The sequence below is a fragment of the Aethalodelphis obliquidens genome, unplaced genomic scaffold (assembly GCF_003676395.1).
Source record: "Aethalodelphis obliquidens isolate GAN/ISIS:26980383/991018 unplaced genomic scaffold, ASM367639v1 scaffold124, whole genome shotgun sequence".
In the NCBI taxonomy this organism is placed as follows: Eukaryota; Metazoa; Chordata; class Mammalia; order Artiodactyla; family Delphinidae; genus Aethalodelphis; species Aethalodelphis obliquidens.
In genome coordinates, this window is record NW_020838068.1 from 679,369 (window position 1) to 694,850 (window position 15,482).

The 15,482-nt window shown below is 51.7% G+C and overlaps 1 protein-coding gene across 6 annotated transcripts in view; it reads right to left on the reverse strand.

Annotated features, from left to right (window-relative positions):
* Positions 1-15,482, reverse strand: part of ARHGAP22 (Rho GTPase activating protein 22) — a 194,756-nt gene that overhangs the window by 100,664 nt on the left and 78,610 nt on the right. For 5 of the 6 annotated variants that reach the window (XR_003431126.1, XM_027098536.1, XM_027098534.1 and 2 more), the window contains exon 3: positions 10,445-10,532. The exons of the other annotated variant lie outside the window; for it this stretch is intronic. Coding sequence is in view for 4 of the 5 variants with exons in the window: in XM_027098536.1 (XP_026954337.1) it covers positions 10,445-10,532 (88 nt within the window). In the remaining variant the exon portion in view is untranslated. The remainder of the gene's footprint in view (positions 1-10,444; positions 10,533-15,482) is intronic. 6 annotated transcript variants of the gene reach the window in all.

Sequence of the window (15,482 nt, forward strand, 5' to 3'; positions counted from 1 at the left end):
TGTGTGTGTGTGTGTGTGTGTGTGTGTGTGTGTGTGTGTGTGTGTGTAATGAGGCAGGGGAGGGGTCTATGCAGTTTTATCACATGTGTAGCTACATGAAACTATCACCACCATTAAGTTACTTAACTATATCATCAGAGTAAGGCTCCCTCTGCTCCTCCTTTATAGTCACACCCAACCCCTTTACCCCCATCCCTAACCCAAGATATAGATATACCCAAGGTATAGGTATACTTTAATTATTCTCATTTTATATATGAGGAAACTGAGGCACAGTGAAGTTAGCAATTGACCAAGGTCACATAGCTAGTAAGTTCTGGGTCTGGTTTTTGAACTCTATCATTAAAAAGACGCATCGCAGGGAGGGGTTTGTGGGAGCATGTGGGAGTGGAGTCTGGAAGGGCTTCCTAGATCTTTGTCTCGAATAGAGAAAGAGCATCACTTACAATGGGGGAGGGATGGAACATCGGACGACGTGGGAGTGGAACTGAGGGCTGCAAAACTGAATCCAGGTTGTCACAGCTGCTAGTCTGGGCTTCCGTGACCTCACAATGACCCAGTCATCTTCATTCCCAAACTTCTTCTCCCTGTCTGTCCTTTTTTAGTTGCCCAGCAGCCTGGCAGTCATTTTGGACTTCACCTCCAGCATCCTGTCCCTCACCGGGTCTGGCCTTTCTGCCTCCCAGCCATCCCCCATCCTCCCAGCCACAGCTTGGTTCCAACTTGTCAGTACCCAGTGCCTGCTGCTCTATTAAAGCAGCCCCCCCCAACTGGTTTCGGGTCTCCCTTGTTACCACCCACGCCAGTCCGGTCTTCTCATTGTTGCTAAATACGATCATAACTTTCCCCTGTTTAAGAACCTTCAGTGGCTCCTCATTGCTTATAAGACTGTCCAAATGCCAAGGCTCTTTGGGATCTAACCCACGGCGAATGGCTCAGAGTTAGCCAAGCTCTCTCATGCCCCAGGATATTGGCACAACTGTGCGTGTCTCCTCCCGTGCTCCTCGTCTGGGCCAGACACTGAGCACCGGGCTGAAGTTGCAGGTGTGAATCAGACATGGACCCCGCCCCCGAGGAGACCTAAGTCTGATGAGAGAAACGTAACTGCCCCCAAAAGAGAAGAAGGTCAAAAACCAAGAGGTACTTTCAATCGTGCATGAAAGGTGCACAGAAGCAGGTGCGGCTCTGAACGAGGAGCCCTGAGGTGGGAGAAGGTGGGTCACCTGGCTGGGACGAGGATGACAGTGGCAAGCCTGGAGTCTGGATCCACGCGCCTCCCCAAGCCAGGGCAGGACACTTCCTGGAGTCCCCGCAGGCCATGCAGGTGGCCCTCACTGTGCTGATCAGGAGGCCGTGGGTCAGGCAGAGTGTCACACTTGCCAAGGTGAGGCTGAGCCAGCGCACTGGGGTAAGGACCGTGTTACGCACTCAGGAAGCCAGGCTGCCCTGGTGGTGGGCAGCCCTGGGTGGGCCGCTAAAGGCAATTTCTGATTGGCCTCATTCAAGAGAGGTGGCTTCAGTCTAATCACCTAACGGACCACAGCCTTGATTTGCAAGGGATGCAGGCACTGCCTCCGAGGGCAACATTCCCTGATGCCCTCTGGGGTGGCGGCAGTTCCATTTAAAGGCCCCTCTGCCTTAGTGGATCAGGATGTGGGAGAAGCGGAGACTTCAGCAAGTGCAGGAGCATCTCTATTAACAGGCCCAAAGGGAGAGGACAGGGCAGCAGTGGCTTCGGGCCCAGGGCAAGGGATGGACGGGAAGAACACAGGGCTGGGCTATGATGGGTGTAGCACGCTCAGCGCCTGGAAAAGCCACATCCCTTCTGGTTGCCAAGTTTATGAATAGGATAAAGACACTGATAAGATGTGCACTGAATTCATTTATGACTGGAGGCTCTGAGGGCTAGTGAATTTGCAAGAAGAGATCAACAGGGGTGTTAGGCTGAGCTCACAGGCTGGAGTCTAGAGCAAGAGAACAGAAAGTCAGGTCCTGCGTTTACGTCCAGTAGCCCACAGTCAGGGCTGAAGGGCCTGCGACCAGGGCAGGTGCACAGGGTCCCTACTCAGAAGGACCCTGTGTTAGGAATTCACTGCTCTCTGGTGGCTGTCTTGAGGTTGTCAACCATTTTGCCTTTAAATTTGTGTTTTATAAGTGAACTCTGATGGGCCAGGGGAGCATGTGCAAGGGCTTGGAACCTCAATTCTCTGGTGGTCCTGCCCCTGGCAGCCTCCTGCTTCCAGGGGTGCTGAGCCACCCACTGTTTCCTGGTGCCCCAGGCCAACAGCCCCCCTTCCCCCTCCCCCCAGTGACTGCTGCCACCCCCTTCCCCTAGTCTGGCAGAGGGCTGGGGTCAGGGCCACCAACCCAGCACAGTCTCAGGGTGGAGCACGGTGGTGACAGTCCCGGCCTTGGTTGACAGCACCAGTGCACAGGGTAGGGCATCGGGCTGCGGGAAAGGGAGATGCCTGGTTGGACTCCCTCACCCAGGAAGGTGCACGGCGCCGCGGTCCAGTGGCTGCCGAGAGGGAGACCCGCAGCTGGTGGGAGTGTGCGCTGCACCTCGGGGTACCCTGGGTGCCTGTGAGTGGTCTCCTCTCATCCCACGAGTATCTCCTCCACCCAAGGGAGTGCGCCATTTAAACGGCAAATAGAAAACCCCGTGCCTGGTCTGGCCCTAGGCCCCTACAAAGAATAGCTACACCTGCTCCCGTGTCACAGTGCTTCGTGAGGCCGTCAAGCCCCTTGGTGCCCTCTTCCTACCACAGTGGAGCAGCTCAGCTTCGTTTGCATAAGGCCCTCAAGCACAGTGCTGGGATCATCACCTCCTTTATTCCAGACTCATGTCTCCATGGACACAGCCTCTGGGCTCCTTGCTCCTGTAGCTGCCCCTCCACTGTACGCAGGACCAAGTACCTAATTTGTGGGGCCCAGTGCAAAGTAAAAACGCAGCGTTCCGCCTCCAAAAAAGCAGGGAAAGAGCACCATTAAAGGCATCAGATATAAAATTTCCCCTTTCTTCCATGAGCCCCCTTTCAATCTGTCAAAGTGTGGTCCCAGGCCAGCAGCGCAGCATCACCTGGGAGCGCATTCGAAATGCAGGTCCTCTGGCCCCATCCCAGACCCTGGAATCAGTAACTTTGGGGATGAGCCCAGCATTCTAGGTTTTGATAAGTGCTCCAGGGGATTCTGCTATGCAGGAAAACTTGAGAACAACTGCTGGAGAGCTGGGATTTGTTTGTTTTGAAAGCCATAAACTAAAGAAATTTGAAATCTTATTTGAAGTTTGTTTGTATATGGTAAAGAGGAGTTGAAAGAAAGGGAGAGAGGGAGGGAGAGAGAGAGGAGAGAGGAAAGAAGGAGGGAGGGAGGAAGGGGAGAGAGAGAACGGGCTGGTGGAGAGCAGAGGAGTGTTCTCTGCACATCCACGTATCTTAGTTCACTTGATGTTCACATCCTTCTTGCCAAGTAGGTAGTTTTCTTTCTATTATCAGATGATGAAAATGAGACTCAGAGAATGTAAGTTATTGGCCCAAGTTCTTGCCATTAGTGTGTGGTGGAACTAAACTGTGAATCTTGGTGTCTGACTTCAAAACCTAGGCTTTGGGTTTCCCTGGTGGCACAGTGGTTGAGAATCTGCCTGCCAATGCAGGGGACACGGGTTCGAGCCCTGGTCTGGGAGGATCCCACATGCCGCGGAGCAACTAGGCCCGTGAGCCACAATTACTGAGCCTGCGCGTCTGGAGCCTGTGCTCCACAACAAGAGAGGCTGCGATAGTGAGAGGTCCGCGCACCGCCATGAAGAGTGGCCCCCGCACAGAAACGAAGACCCAACACAGCCATAAATAAATAAATAAATAAAGCAAACTGTCAACAAGTAAAAATAAATAAACACTATTATATTAAAAAAAACCCAAAAAAACCTAGGCTTTTCCCCCAGTTGTTCCTCCTCCTTCCTCCCTCCCCTTCATTTTAGGAGTACCTGCTGAGCACCTATTCTATGTCAGGCATTGCACCCAGTCGCCTCCGCATCCAGGTCTGTGCTGTGCAGTACGGCTCCACCACACACACGTGGCTGCTGAGAACTTGAAATGCAGCTGGCGTAGCTGAGCAAGGGGATCATCAATTTCATCACAAGCGCGGCTTGCTTTATATTTCTATTGAACAGGGCTGCTCTAGAACATGATTTTGGCCAAAAGGAATGAACTGCAACCTCCTCTTCAAGGGCATCTGTTTCCAGAGACATCAGTGGGAGTTTCCCATACCTGGTCCTGTGTTTTGTTAAGAGAAGTGAGGTTAAGACAGTAGGGCCAGACCACAAAGCAGGGAAGTTCCAGAAACCACTCCTGTATTTGCTGATTCTCCCACCCTCAGGGGTGGGGAGCGCTTGTGAACTGCTCATCTAATTTCATTTCTAGTCATTACCCATCGTCTGGCGCTCTGCAGGCAAACTCAGCAGGGCCACCCGGGGTCAGGCTGATATGCCGGCTGGCTGGTACCAGGTGCCGAGATAGGCTGGGATCGGCATCCTGCTCAGGAGGCGGCTGAGGAGATGAGCGATGCTCTGGGGATGTCAGGAGCACCGTATCAGTCTACTTCTACAGAGTAATCTGTGTGTGCTGGCTTCGCTCCAAGGTCAGGCCTCACAGATAGCAGGCAGCAGTTCTCCTATCTGCTTCAAGCTGCAGGCGGATAAGGACAGGCAGCTGCAAGCTCAATGCCTGAGAGAGGCTTCAAAGATCCAGTGTAGCCGTAAGAAACTGCTGGAACCCGTTCTCGCAGGGGACGCTTGCTTATGGAAGGCCATTCTTCTGGCACCATTCTACTAGGGCAGGTGGACACCTCGGAGGCCCTCTTATCCTGCAGTTGGAGAAACCAAGGGAATCTGATCTGGTTTCCCCAGCAAGTTAGAGACTGAGCTGGGTGTGGGACCCACTCAGATCCCAAGAGCATATGCTGATCAGGGCCCCCTTGCTAAGAACTTGGCGCACGAGCTTGGAACTGCACAGGAAGAATCAGAGCTCCGCTTTAAGTGGCCTGGCTTCTGAGTTGCCTCCCCGACGGTGAGCGCTTTGGCAGGGCAGGGTGGTCTCCTCTGTGGACATTGGCTGGGGCGAGGGTCCGGGCAGAGCATGGACGGTGGTAACGAGGAGTGGCAGCTTACCTCCTCATCTCCAGCCGGGTCCTTGCAATCCCCCCATCATTACATTAGTGGTTTTGCTAACACACAGTTCTGATTTTAACCATCCCTCCTGCCTGCTGAAGAAGTGCAGTGGCTAAAGTCCAAGCCTCTGTGTCCAGCATCCAAGGCCCTTCGTGACCTGGCCCCCGCCCCCCTTTCCTCCTTGGTCCTCTACACCGCGAGTCTCCCCCACAGAATACTTCCCCAGGCCTCTGTGCCTTTGTGTACTCTATCCCCCCATCATTTGGGGATGACCTTCTCTTGTTTGCTCAGCTGGGTCATTTTCACTTCCCTGTCAAGGTTTAGCTTGGGTGAAATCTTCCCTAACCACCCAGGCGAGCCACCCTCACCCTCTGCTCTGGGCTCTCAGCCCTGGGGACACCCCTACTGGGGCACTCATCACACAGTATTAGGACTGATAACTTACAGGTGATAGCTAAGCGGGAACTGTGTTGTTGTTATTAATAATAATGATAAACAGACAGACTGCAGAGAGGAGGGAAGAATAGAAAAATGTTGGCATCTACACTGAGCCAGGCACTAGGCTCCCCCTGCAACCTCACCAAACCCAAGGCACTTGGCTTTATTGTCTCCAAATTAGAAGTCATGAGACAGAGGCACGGGGACATTGAGTGACTTGTCCAAAACCAAGCAGGCCCTGGGCGGCAGGGTCGGGCTTCTGTCCAGTCCTCCCTGACTTTGGAGAGGACAGTCTGGAACACTGGTCAGAGCTAGCTGCTGTGTGGTCACACGTGCCCTGTTGGAAGAGGGCAGAAAACAGGCGCAAACAGGGACATGGCACGTGCACTCGGCCTCCCCACTCTCTCCCCTGGAACCTTCCTTTCTGCGTGCAGATGTCTGCCCCTAGGGAACAGCGGCATCGCTGGCAAGCCCGGGTACACTCCACTGTCTCCCCAGCTTCCATGGAGTGCCATTGCTCACTTTACTCGTACCAATGCCTGGGTGGAGCTGAAAACCCAAGGCCTCAAAGCCATCCCTGCCCAGGCCCATTGCCCGCAAGATGCCCACCTGGTGTCTGGGGAGTGGGTGGGGATCCCAAGCAACGTGGTAGAAGGAGGCAGCGGGGGGCTCTGTGGGAGAGCATGGCACCTGCCAGACCTCTGAACTGGGCAGTTTCCCCACCAAAGCCTCCAGCACTTTATCTTGAGAAATGTGGTCTGTGGGGCACAAAGCAGACAGGCGCTCTGCGATGGGAACTGGGCCCAGATGTCAGAGCCGCTGTGACACCCTCCGTGTCGTGTCCTCCTGCTCCAGAAGACAGCACTTTCCCGCCCTGAGATTCCGGGCGGCCTTCGTGTTTCACCCAGGTCATCCCCGCACGCTGGGGCCCTCGCACTCCAGGAGGATATGCTGCCGGGAAAGGCATTTGGACCTGGGACCCCGGTGTGGACTTGCAGAAAGAGCCACGGTCAGTGTGGACACTTGGTCCCTAAAGAAACAGCCATGGACTGTGTCTGATGCAGGGCACCTCCTCTCCTTTCCCTGGAAGCACCTGAGTTCCTCTGGGGGGTCCTTGTGCCTACTGTGTGAGCCTTTGTGGGCGGGTCTGTCCAGGCACTGGAGTGGACAGGCCTTTCCTCACCACCCCAGTGTCACCAGTGGCAGGCACATGGCGTAAACACAGCCACCTCAGACCCTGAGCCATCGACACAGCCGGGACTGAAGAGCCTGTGGGATTCGGCCTTCCCCGCTCAGAGCACCTACCACTCTCTCCTCCTGGCTCCGGGGGCCCTGAGCAGCCCCGCCGCCTGCCCCTTCCACACGCATCTCTCCAGCTTCCCATGGGCTGATTCTGTGTGGCCCCATAGCCTCTGGCCATTTCCCCCTTTGTCTGCATTTGTCAGAGCTGGCTTCTGCCACCTGCCATCGGGGACTCTGGAAAGACATGCCCAGCAGTGGAGAAGCCGTGATAGACCAGCAGTCACTCGCCAGCACGACTTAGGGCTCCCGTCTGAATGCCTGTAGTCAGTGGGCTTGCCTCCCTGTGGTAGCATCAAGGTAATACTAGAATAAGGATGTTAGCGAGACGACTTCTAGGGATCACCCAACTCGACCCATCAAACATAAGCACAAGTTGTGGGTTTAGCAACTTTTTGTCCAGAGCGCCAAAGCAGGCCTCTCCACCCCTTCCCCCATCCTTGTAGGTTCGGAGGAAGGCCTAAGCTTGCCTGTGCTCAGATGCCCGCAGTGCCAAGCAGTGATGGTCTGGGAGGCCAAAAGGATCAAGTCTCTAAGGGGCAGACGGCTTTCAAAGGGCTGGGAGGGGCTGCTTTGCCCCTCCCTGGGAGGGGAGCAACTGCCAGGCTAGAGAAGAGGCCCGAGTGGGAAGGAGACCGAGCGTCCTCGAATCCCAGCCCCTTCTGGGGCCTGGCTCCTTCCGGACTGACCCAGGAACCAGCCTCAGACTATTGGTGGATGCGGGGCTCTGGGGCTAGAACTGGCTCAAGCCGCAGCCCCACTATTTAGTGGCGGTCGGAGCCCGTCAAGAATCAGAGGTGGGGCCTGGCTGACTGAGATGGCTGGGGGCTGGCTGGAGGACACGCGGGGGCTGGCTGGAGGACACGCGAGGCCTGTCATGAAATTGGCGCATCTCTCCACTAGATGGCACTCACAGTATAATTTTCCTCATATTTTAAATTCTATCTTGAAAAATTGTGATTTTTTTATACTGTTAAAGAGCATGAATAGAGCTATGACTTAAAATTCATGTCACTGATCTCATGCATTATCGTTCTTGGGTTTCTATCACATGTCCAAGAGTTGTCAAGTTTCCCTCCCTCTGAGGTATTGGGTGTGGCAGACGCGCACTGCAGCTCGGCTTTCCGGGGCCAGAAAGATGCATCCAACGGAAGCGGAAGCGACTAAGTCTTTCCTTTCAGCGCTTCCCAAAGGCTGCCTGGGGCTCTGCACTGCCTACCACCTGACCTGCTTTCCCTGAGTGGTCTCACAGCTACCCTCCACCCCCACCCCCGGCTTTCAGGAGCGGCTGCACATCCAAAGGCAAGAGGGCGGCGCTTCGAACCTGCATACATTTGGTGCTTCGACCACTGCTGTGCTTGGGAAAAAGGGGTGTGAGGAGCCTTTCCTTCTATACCCGTGTCCTGAGACCTCTCGGGCCCACCCACATAGAAAAAAGGCCAGACCTGTACCAGGTACCTGTGTTGAAGGGCAGCATAAGTGTGTGGCTTTGGAAGTCAGACTGCCCAGGTAGAAGCCCTGACCCTACTGCCATCCAGCTGTGTGTCCTTGGGCAAGTCACCAATCCTTTCTAACCCCCGGTGTCCTTTTTTATAAAATAGGCATGGAAGTACCCCTTACCTTAGAGGGATGTTTTGAGTACTGTGGTAGCAGAATAATGGCCCCACAAAGATGTCCACGTCCTAAGCCCTGGAACCTGTGAATGTGTTCCCTTATGTGGCAAATGGGTCTTCCCCACAGAGTCAAAGAAATTCTTGTAGCTCTGACCCAGATAAAGAGCATGCGCACTGGTGACCATTCCCATCCGGTCCCTGGGGGCACACGTCCAGTGCCTTTCTGACTTCATGGTGGTACGTGCTGACCTCCACCTTGTGGCTCTGGCCTCACCTCAGCCCTCCCCAACTCCCAGGCCCAGGCTCCCGGCCCCTCCCCAAGCCTTCCTTCCATGTGTCCAGCTCCCCCTCCCCTACATGGCAGGGCCCTCCTACCTCACTCCCCTCCTTCATTTCTTCTCTACCTTCTTGGCAGAAACCTTTACTCCTGTTCCATAATCAACCAAGCCTCTACTTTCCACTCCATGCCCTGGGATCCCTCTGTTGCCACCTTCTAATGTGTCCTTTCAGCAACAAGATTCCTGCAGTAGATGAAATACCCAAATGAAACCACGGTACTTGAATTCTGCATATGCGGCAGGCAGTTGGGAGGGTCTCCCTGCACTTCACCTGCAGCCTGTACCTCCTGGAGTTCCCAGTATGGACAGAGCAAAGGTGAGCACACCCTGCCCCAGGCTTGGATTCGCTCAGTCCTGCTCCCAGTGGGCCATAGCTTGCTGGCCTGAGCCTGGGCTGATGCGTCCCCTGGTGCACAGCCCATAGCCAGGTCACTTCGTCAGAGGGGTTGTGTGGCTCTGCCTCTCTGAGACTGTAAACTTACTGGCTCACAGACCCCACAGGCCCTAGCACACTCGATCCACAGCCACCACTTCCCAGAAGGAAGTCTAGATTCGATTGGCACATGATAGGGTGTGATGACTAGCTGCCTGTAGCCTCTGCTCTCGGTGCTCTGCCCAGACCCCTGGGCACTCACTGTTCCCATCCACACTGGCAGCCTCTTTCCTCAAGCACCTGCGGCTCTGCCTGAAGGCCTTCTCTGAAGGCAGGGAGCTTGGCCAAGCGCAGGGCGGGCCAGAAATGCCAGAGTCAGCCTCCCAGGGAGCAGCTCTCAGTTAATGGCCGGTGGGACTTGGGGGGTAAACCCCCAGCCTCCTCACTCCTTGGGTGAGACACCTCTGAGTCGGTTCATTGGAACTGAGCCCCGGGCACCCCCAGTGGCACCAGCTCACCCTGCTGCCTCTCCCTTCCTGCTCCCTTTCTCGTGCTTTTTGGGGTCACCTCAGGATGAACTGCTCAGATCCTTGCCTGAGGCTCTGCAACAGGGGGAGGCCAAGCTTAGTAAAATACTACCTCACCAGCCAGCCCCCCTGTAAACTGACTCATTTGCAAGACACGCTTACTTAGTTCAATAAGAACCACATTTTAAAACTGGGAACTTTAAAAACCTACTTTGTAACTGCTAACATGACGGCGGTTCTTTGAGTTAAATTACTCCCGTTCCTCCCACCACATTGCAATGCTTTGTTCTGGGATTCATGACAGAGCTTATTTTAATGCTCTGAACCTGTGCTAGTGGTTTTCCCTGGACTTATTTGCATGTGACCCAGATACTGTGTTTGGACCTTCACTCTAAGGTGTCCCCGTGGATTGGTTACCTCCCTTGTTTTATTTTGAACTTAAAAATCCACACTTTCCTCTCACCAGAAGCTAATTATCTAGATAATTGACTGGATTTTCTAAATTCTCCCCAAATGTGTAATATCCTCTAGATTTGGCTCAAATTTCCGAATTGTGCTTGGAGACAGCGCTGGCGTTCTCACAGAGAGGAGTGTTGCGGAGGTAGCCCTTCCCAGGCCAGAGGGGCAGTGACACTGCCATTGGGGCCACCAGGGCCAGCCCCAGCACAGAGCTGAAGGGTGCTCAAGCCTACCTGGGCTGATCTCAAAGAGGTGCTTTCCCGGGTCCTCAGGGCCAGGAAGAAGTTCAGTCACCTGGGTCCCTTGTAGAGAAATAAAGCCCTAAATAGAGAGACAAACACAAACACGAGAGCGTGAGATGGCTGGGAAAGGGCTTCTGCGGTCAGGGCTCTGGGGAGCAGAGGGTGAAGCTGCGGGTCAGAGTCCCAGCCCTCCAGGACCTGGATGGGCAGGCTGGGTGCCGGGAGGAGCACAGGCCTCCTCTCCATGGCAGGGACCGAGCGCACATGAGGCCCTGCATGGGGTCCCTGCTCGAGTGGGCCGACACTACCTTCTGACACCCTTGGAGGAGCTCTGCCCACAGAGGACTGCCCAGGGTTGTCACTCTCCTGGTTAAGGCATGGTAAGCCCAAGTCAGGAGCAGGGAGGAAGGCTCCATTATTGGGGCGGGGGCGGGGGGGGGGGAATGTGCCCATTTGCAGGCTTTCTGGGGCAGGAGAGTCAGGGAGAGGAAGGTTTCTTGTATGTAACTGTCCAGGCGGTAACATGGGGGAAAGGATGCACAGATCTGTGTGAGCCCAGTATTGCCCCCCTCCTGGCTGGGTGAGATTTCATTTCTTTACCTGTTACGTGGGAGTCAGCTACCGCGAAGAAGGTACCATACCTACAGTCTAACTGCCTGGGTTCAAATCCTGGCTCACCTACTTACTGGCTGTGTGACCTCAGGCAAAGTATTTAACCTCTCTGTGCAACTTCCCAATTTCCTTATCTGTGAAATAGGAATAATAATTGTCCTTTCCAGGGCTGTTGTGAGCATTAAGTGAATTAGTACTTGGGAAGCCCTCAGAGCAGTACCTGGCATAGTGAAAGCTGTTTATTTGCTAAATAAACCCCAGCTATTACTGTGTGTCAGGGCTCCACACTGGGTGGGGGAACAGCATCCCTGCATCTGCACTTGCCCAGGTGACTGGCGCGGTCACTTGCTGTATCCACACGGTTGCCTCCAGTCCCCACCCCCATGTGTACTCATGGAGCGCTCTTCTTTCCACTCCCATCTTTTCCAGGCAATTCCTGGCTTTCAAGGTGACTGGAGGCTCCACGTGGCTGCTGGAGTCTTGTGCTGCACGGACACATGGAGATGCCTTTTCTCATTTAAGCACCGTAAAGGCAGAACGGCGTCTTTACCTACGGATGCTTGCTTTAGAGAAATTATAGCAATAAACCAGAGAACCAGATGGTAATCGCTGTAACTGAACTAACGGTGTCTTTCTAGGAAACCGAGGGCTAGTGGGAATAAATCAGGGCTGCAACCCCAGGATGGGGAAACGTGTTCATTACAGGATGTGGATGAGACCCATCACTGGCTAACGGGAAGGGTCTCTGGTGTTTGCTGTTTCAGTAACTGTCTCTGAGTACTTCTGAGCACTTTGGGTTTTTTTCCCTCTATGCCTCAATATCTGTCATCCATAAAATGGGAGTAACAATATTGACATTGACATTACTTTCTACTCCAGCTAAATGGAAAAGCAGTAATAACCCTTGTTTACAGAGCTTGTACTATATTCCTGGCTCTTTGTCTAAACTATTGGATTTAATCTTTCTAGAGGCCCCACAGGGGTGAGTACTACTATTCCTATCATCTTGGGCAAGCAGATGGAGGTCGGAGAGGTGAAGCAACCAGTCTCCTGGTCCCACTGCTGGCAAGGGCAAGCGGGGACGTGCACTCCGGGGGTGTCTGATGATGGAGCACTTTCCCTCCTGTATTTGTGACAGCAGCTGCCGGCTGACTTTGTGTGCAAGAAGCTGCCCTGGAGAGCCAGGCTGTGCCTTTGGGACCCACTGCTCATCACTCACTCAGAAGAATCCCAGTGTGGCCCCCATTACTGCAAGGGGCCCTCAGAACTGGCTTTTGGTCACCCAGATCCCTCCTGCTTCCCACGGGTTAAGAGCACGGCTTTGATCCCAGCATTTTGCTCAAGCACTTGTCGGGGGAGGGCTGGGAGTGGGGAAGAAAAGGGGAGGGGAGAGGAAGGGGGCAGGAGAGCAGAGGGAGTCTGCTTTCCCCTTTCCGGTATGTCATTTGTTAAGGCTGTGATGAAAGACACGTAGAAGTCAGTATGAAGCATCCAGCTGAGACCCTCGGGCTAGGTCTCAACCTTGAGAGGGCATGAGAGTCACCCCAGGGCTTGTTAAAACACGGAGTACCAAGTTTGGTGGTCTTGCAGTAAGTGTTTAACAACAGGTTCTCCAAAAAAAATAAGGCAAGCTGATTTGTAGTGTTTGCCAACTTCTGTGATATAAATACCCTCCATGGCTGATTTCATGTCGTCATTGAATGTGGCACTGGGAAGAAATGCACCGCAGTGTTCCTGCCACGTGGATACCATAGGGGTCAACAGGCTCTAGAGCATAGATAGGAGTAAATGAAATCAAACAATTAGGGGGTGATACATTTTGAGGACTGATTATCTTTATTTTTTTAATGTATTTTATTGAAGTATAGTTGATTTACAACATTGTGTTAGTTTCAGGTATTCAGTAAAGTGATTCAGTTATATATATATGTGTGTGTTTATATACATATTCTTTTTCATATTATTTTCCATTATGGTTTATGACAAGATATTGAATATAGTTCCCTGTGCTATACAGTAGGACCTTGCTGTTTATCCATTAATTACCTTTGTTTTTAATATAATTTATTTAATTGTAGGTCTGTATGATTTAATTTCTAATAGTGGAAATGTTTAGCAACTGGCTGGTAAGCATAGCACTAATAGAACTACCCCTGGGGTTTCTGACTCTATAGGTCTGGAGAAAGAAGGAGAATCTGGGGATTTCTCTGCTGGTCCAGTGGTTAGGACTCGGCACTTTCATGGCCCGGGGTTCAATCCCTGGTTGGGGAATTAAGATCCCACAAGCGGTGTAATGTGGCCGAAAAAAAAAAAAAAGAGAGAAACGAAAAAGGAGAATCTGCATTTCTAACCAGGTTTCTGATGCTGCTGGCCCCCGGGGATACACGTTGACAACCGCTCTCTAGGGGCGCTTAGAGTAAGTAGCCAAAGGAAGGTGCCTTTTCCATAAGCTTATTCAGCACATCAGTTTCCTCAAGTGTAAAATAAGGATAATAACAGTATCTACCTAATGAGGCTGTTGTGAGGGTTAAAATGATCCGATATCTTCCTGCTGGCTTTCGAGAGCCAGGTTTTGGTTGAGCTGCTGTGCCTTGGACACGTGCAGTTCCGAAGGACAAGGAGTACCTCCAGCCACTCAGATCGTGCCCTGGACTAGAGGGGTCCGGGCTTTCCCTGAGGAGCCCAAAGTGAGTGTTAGCACTTTGGAGGGGGTGGCTGGTCTCCTTCCTGCTGGGCCTGGGAAGGGACCAGACACACCATTTGCACCTACAACTGCACAGATGGGCAGCTGGGTGCAGAAAGAGATCGTGCAAACTCCAGTCACACGACAGCTTCCCACAAAGGTTAGTCCCCTCTCCCCCTCCCCCTGCGTCTGAGCTATGTGCATTTGCTCTGTTTTGCTATTTACTCAGTCTGCATATCCAAGTTTGTCCTGAGAGGCTGCCAATGACTTCATTCATCTCTAGCTTAAGGGAGTAATGGTCAAAGGATGTGCTATTCTGTCTGTGTGTAACCGAGCTCCACTCCAGGCCTAGTGCTGGCTCACCAAAGCTCCCTCCCCAGCCCTTGTGAATGTACCAGCTTGAGAGGACCCGTGGGTATCCAGTGGAGGCCCCAGACAAAAGCTCCAGAAACTGTTTCTCTCAGAGAGCAACTTTGGGAGAGAGTATATTTCTTATATTAGTGTCAGCTTAGATGGTTTATTCAAAATCCATCATTTCTACAGCGTAATAAATACAAACTCTAGGAACACTGCAGGTGGAGGGGAAGAAGCCCAGTGATTAGCCTTGCTCCCTCTCATTTGTCTAAACCCAGCAATGGGGCACCTAGGATGTGGTACAACCTTCAGGGACTGGTGAAGATGCTCAGAATTCAGAAAGCTTCCTATGTCAGATTCTGAATGTCTTAGTTATCTATTGCAACATAACAAATTACCCTAAATCTTGGTAGGTAAAAACAACAATAAACCTTTATTCTCTTACAGGGTTTCTGTAGACCAGGAAATTTGGAATGGCTTAGCTGGGTGTTTCTAGCTTGGGGTCTTTTACGAAATGATAGTCAAGATGTTGGGTGGAACTACAGACATCTGAAAATCTGACTGAGGCCAGAGGATATGGTGACTCCCTCAATGGCGGATGTAAAAAAATGTCTCAAATCTACATTTTAGAGATGAAAAGTACAATGTGCAAATAAAAAATACAATGAGTGGGATTAACAGCAGATTCAATGTTGCAGATGAAAAGACTAGAGAACTTGAAAATATAGCCATAGAAACTACTCAAAATGAAACAAAGAGAAAAGAGAAGTAAAAAGAATGAACAGGGCATCAGTGAGATATGGGATAACTTCAAGCAGTGTAATTTACATGTAATTCGAGTCTCTGGACAAGGAGGGGGGAACTGAAAAATATTTGTGAAGAAATTATAGCTGAAACTTTTCCAAATTTATGTACAGTATAAACCCACAGATCCAAGAAGTGCAATGAGCCCCAAGCATAAGAAACATAAAGAAAAGTAAGTATATGAAGGCATAATCAAGTGGCTCAAACCCAGTCATGAAAAGAAACTCTTAAAAGCAGCCAGAGGTGAATGATACAATATATACAGAGGAGCAAATGTGAGGATGACAGCAAATTTCTTATCAGAAACAATGTAAGTTAAGAAATCAGTGGAACAACATCTTTAATGGTATTGAAAGGAAAATCTGTCAACCTCGTATTCTGAATCCAGTAAAAGTATCCCTCAAAAATAAAGGCTAAGTAAAGACCTTTTAAGATACACAAAACAAATAGGAAATAATGCATCATTAGCAGACTCATACTACAAGAATTGTTAAAGACAATTAGGCAGAAAGAAAATGATATTAGACAGAAAAAAGGAAAGGAATGAAGATTAATGGAGCAATAGGAAGTAGACGA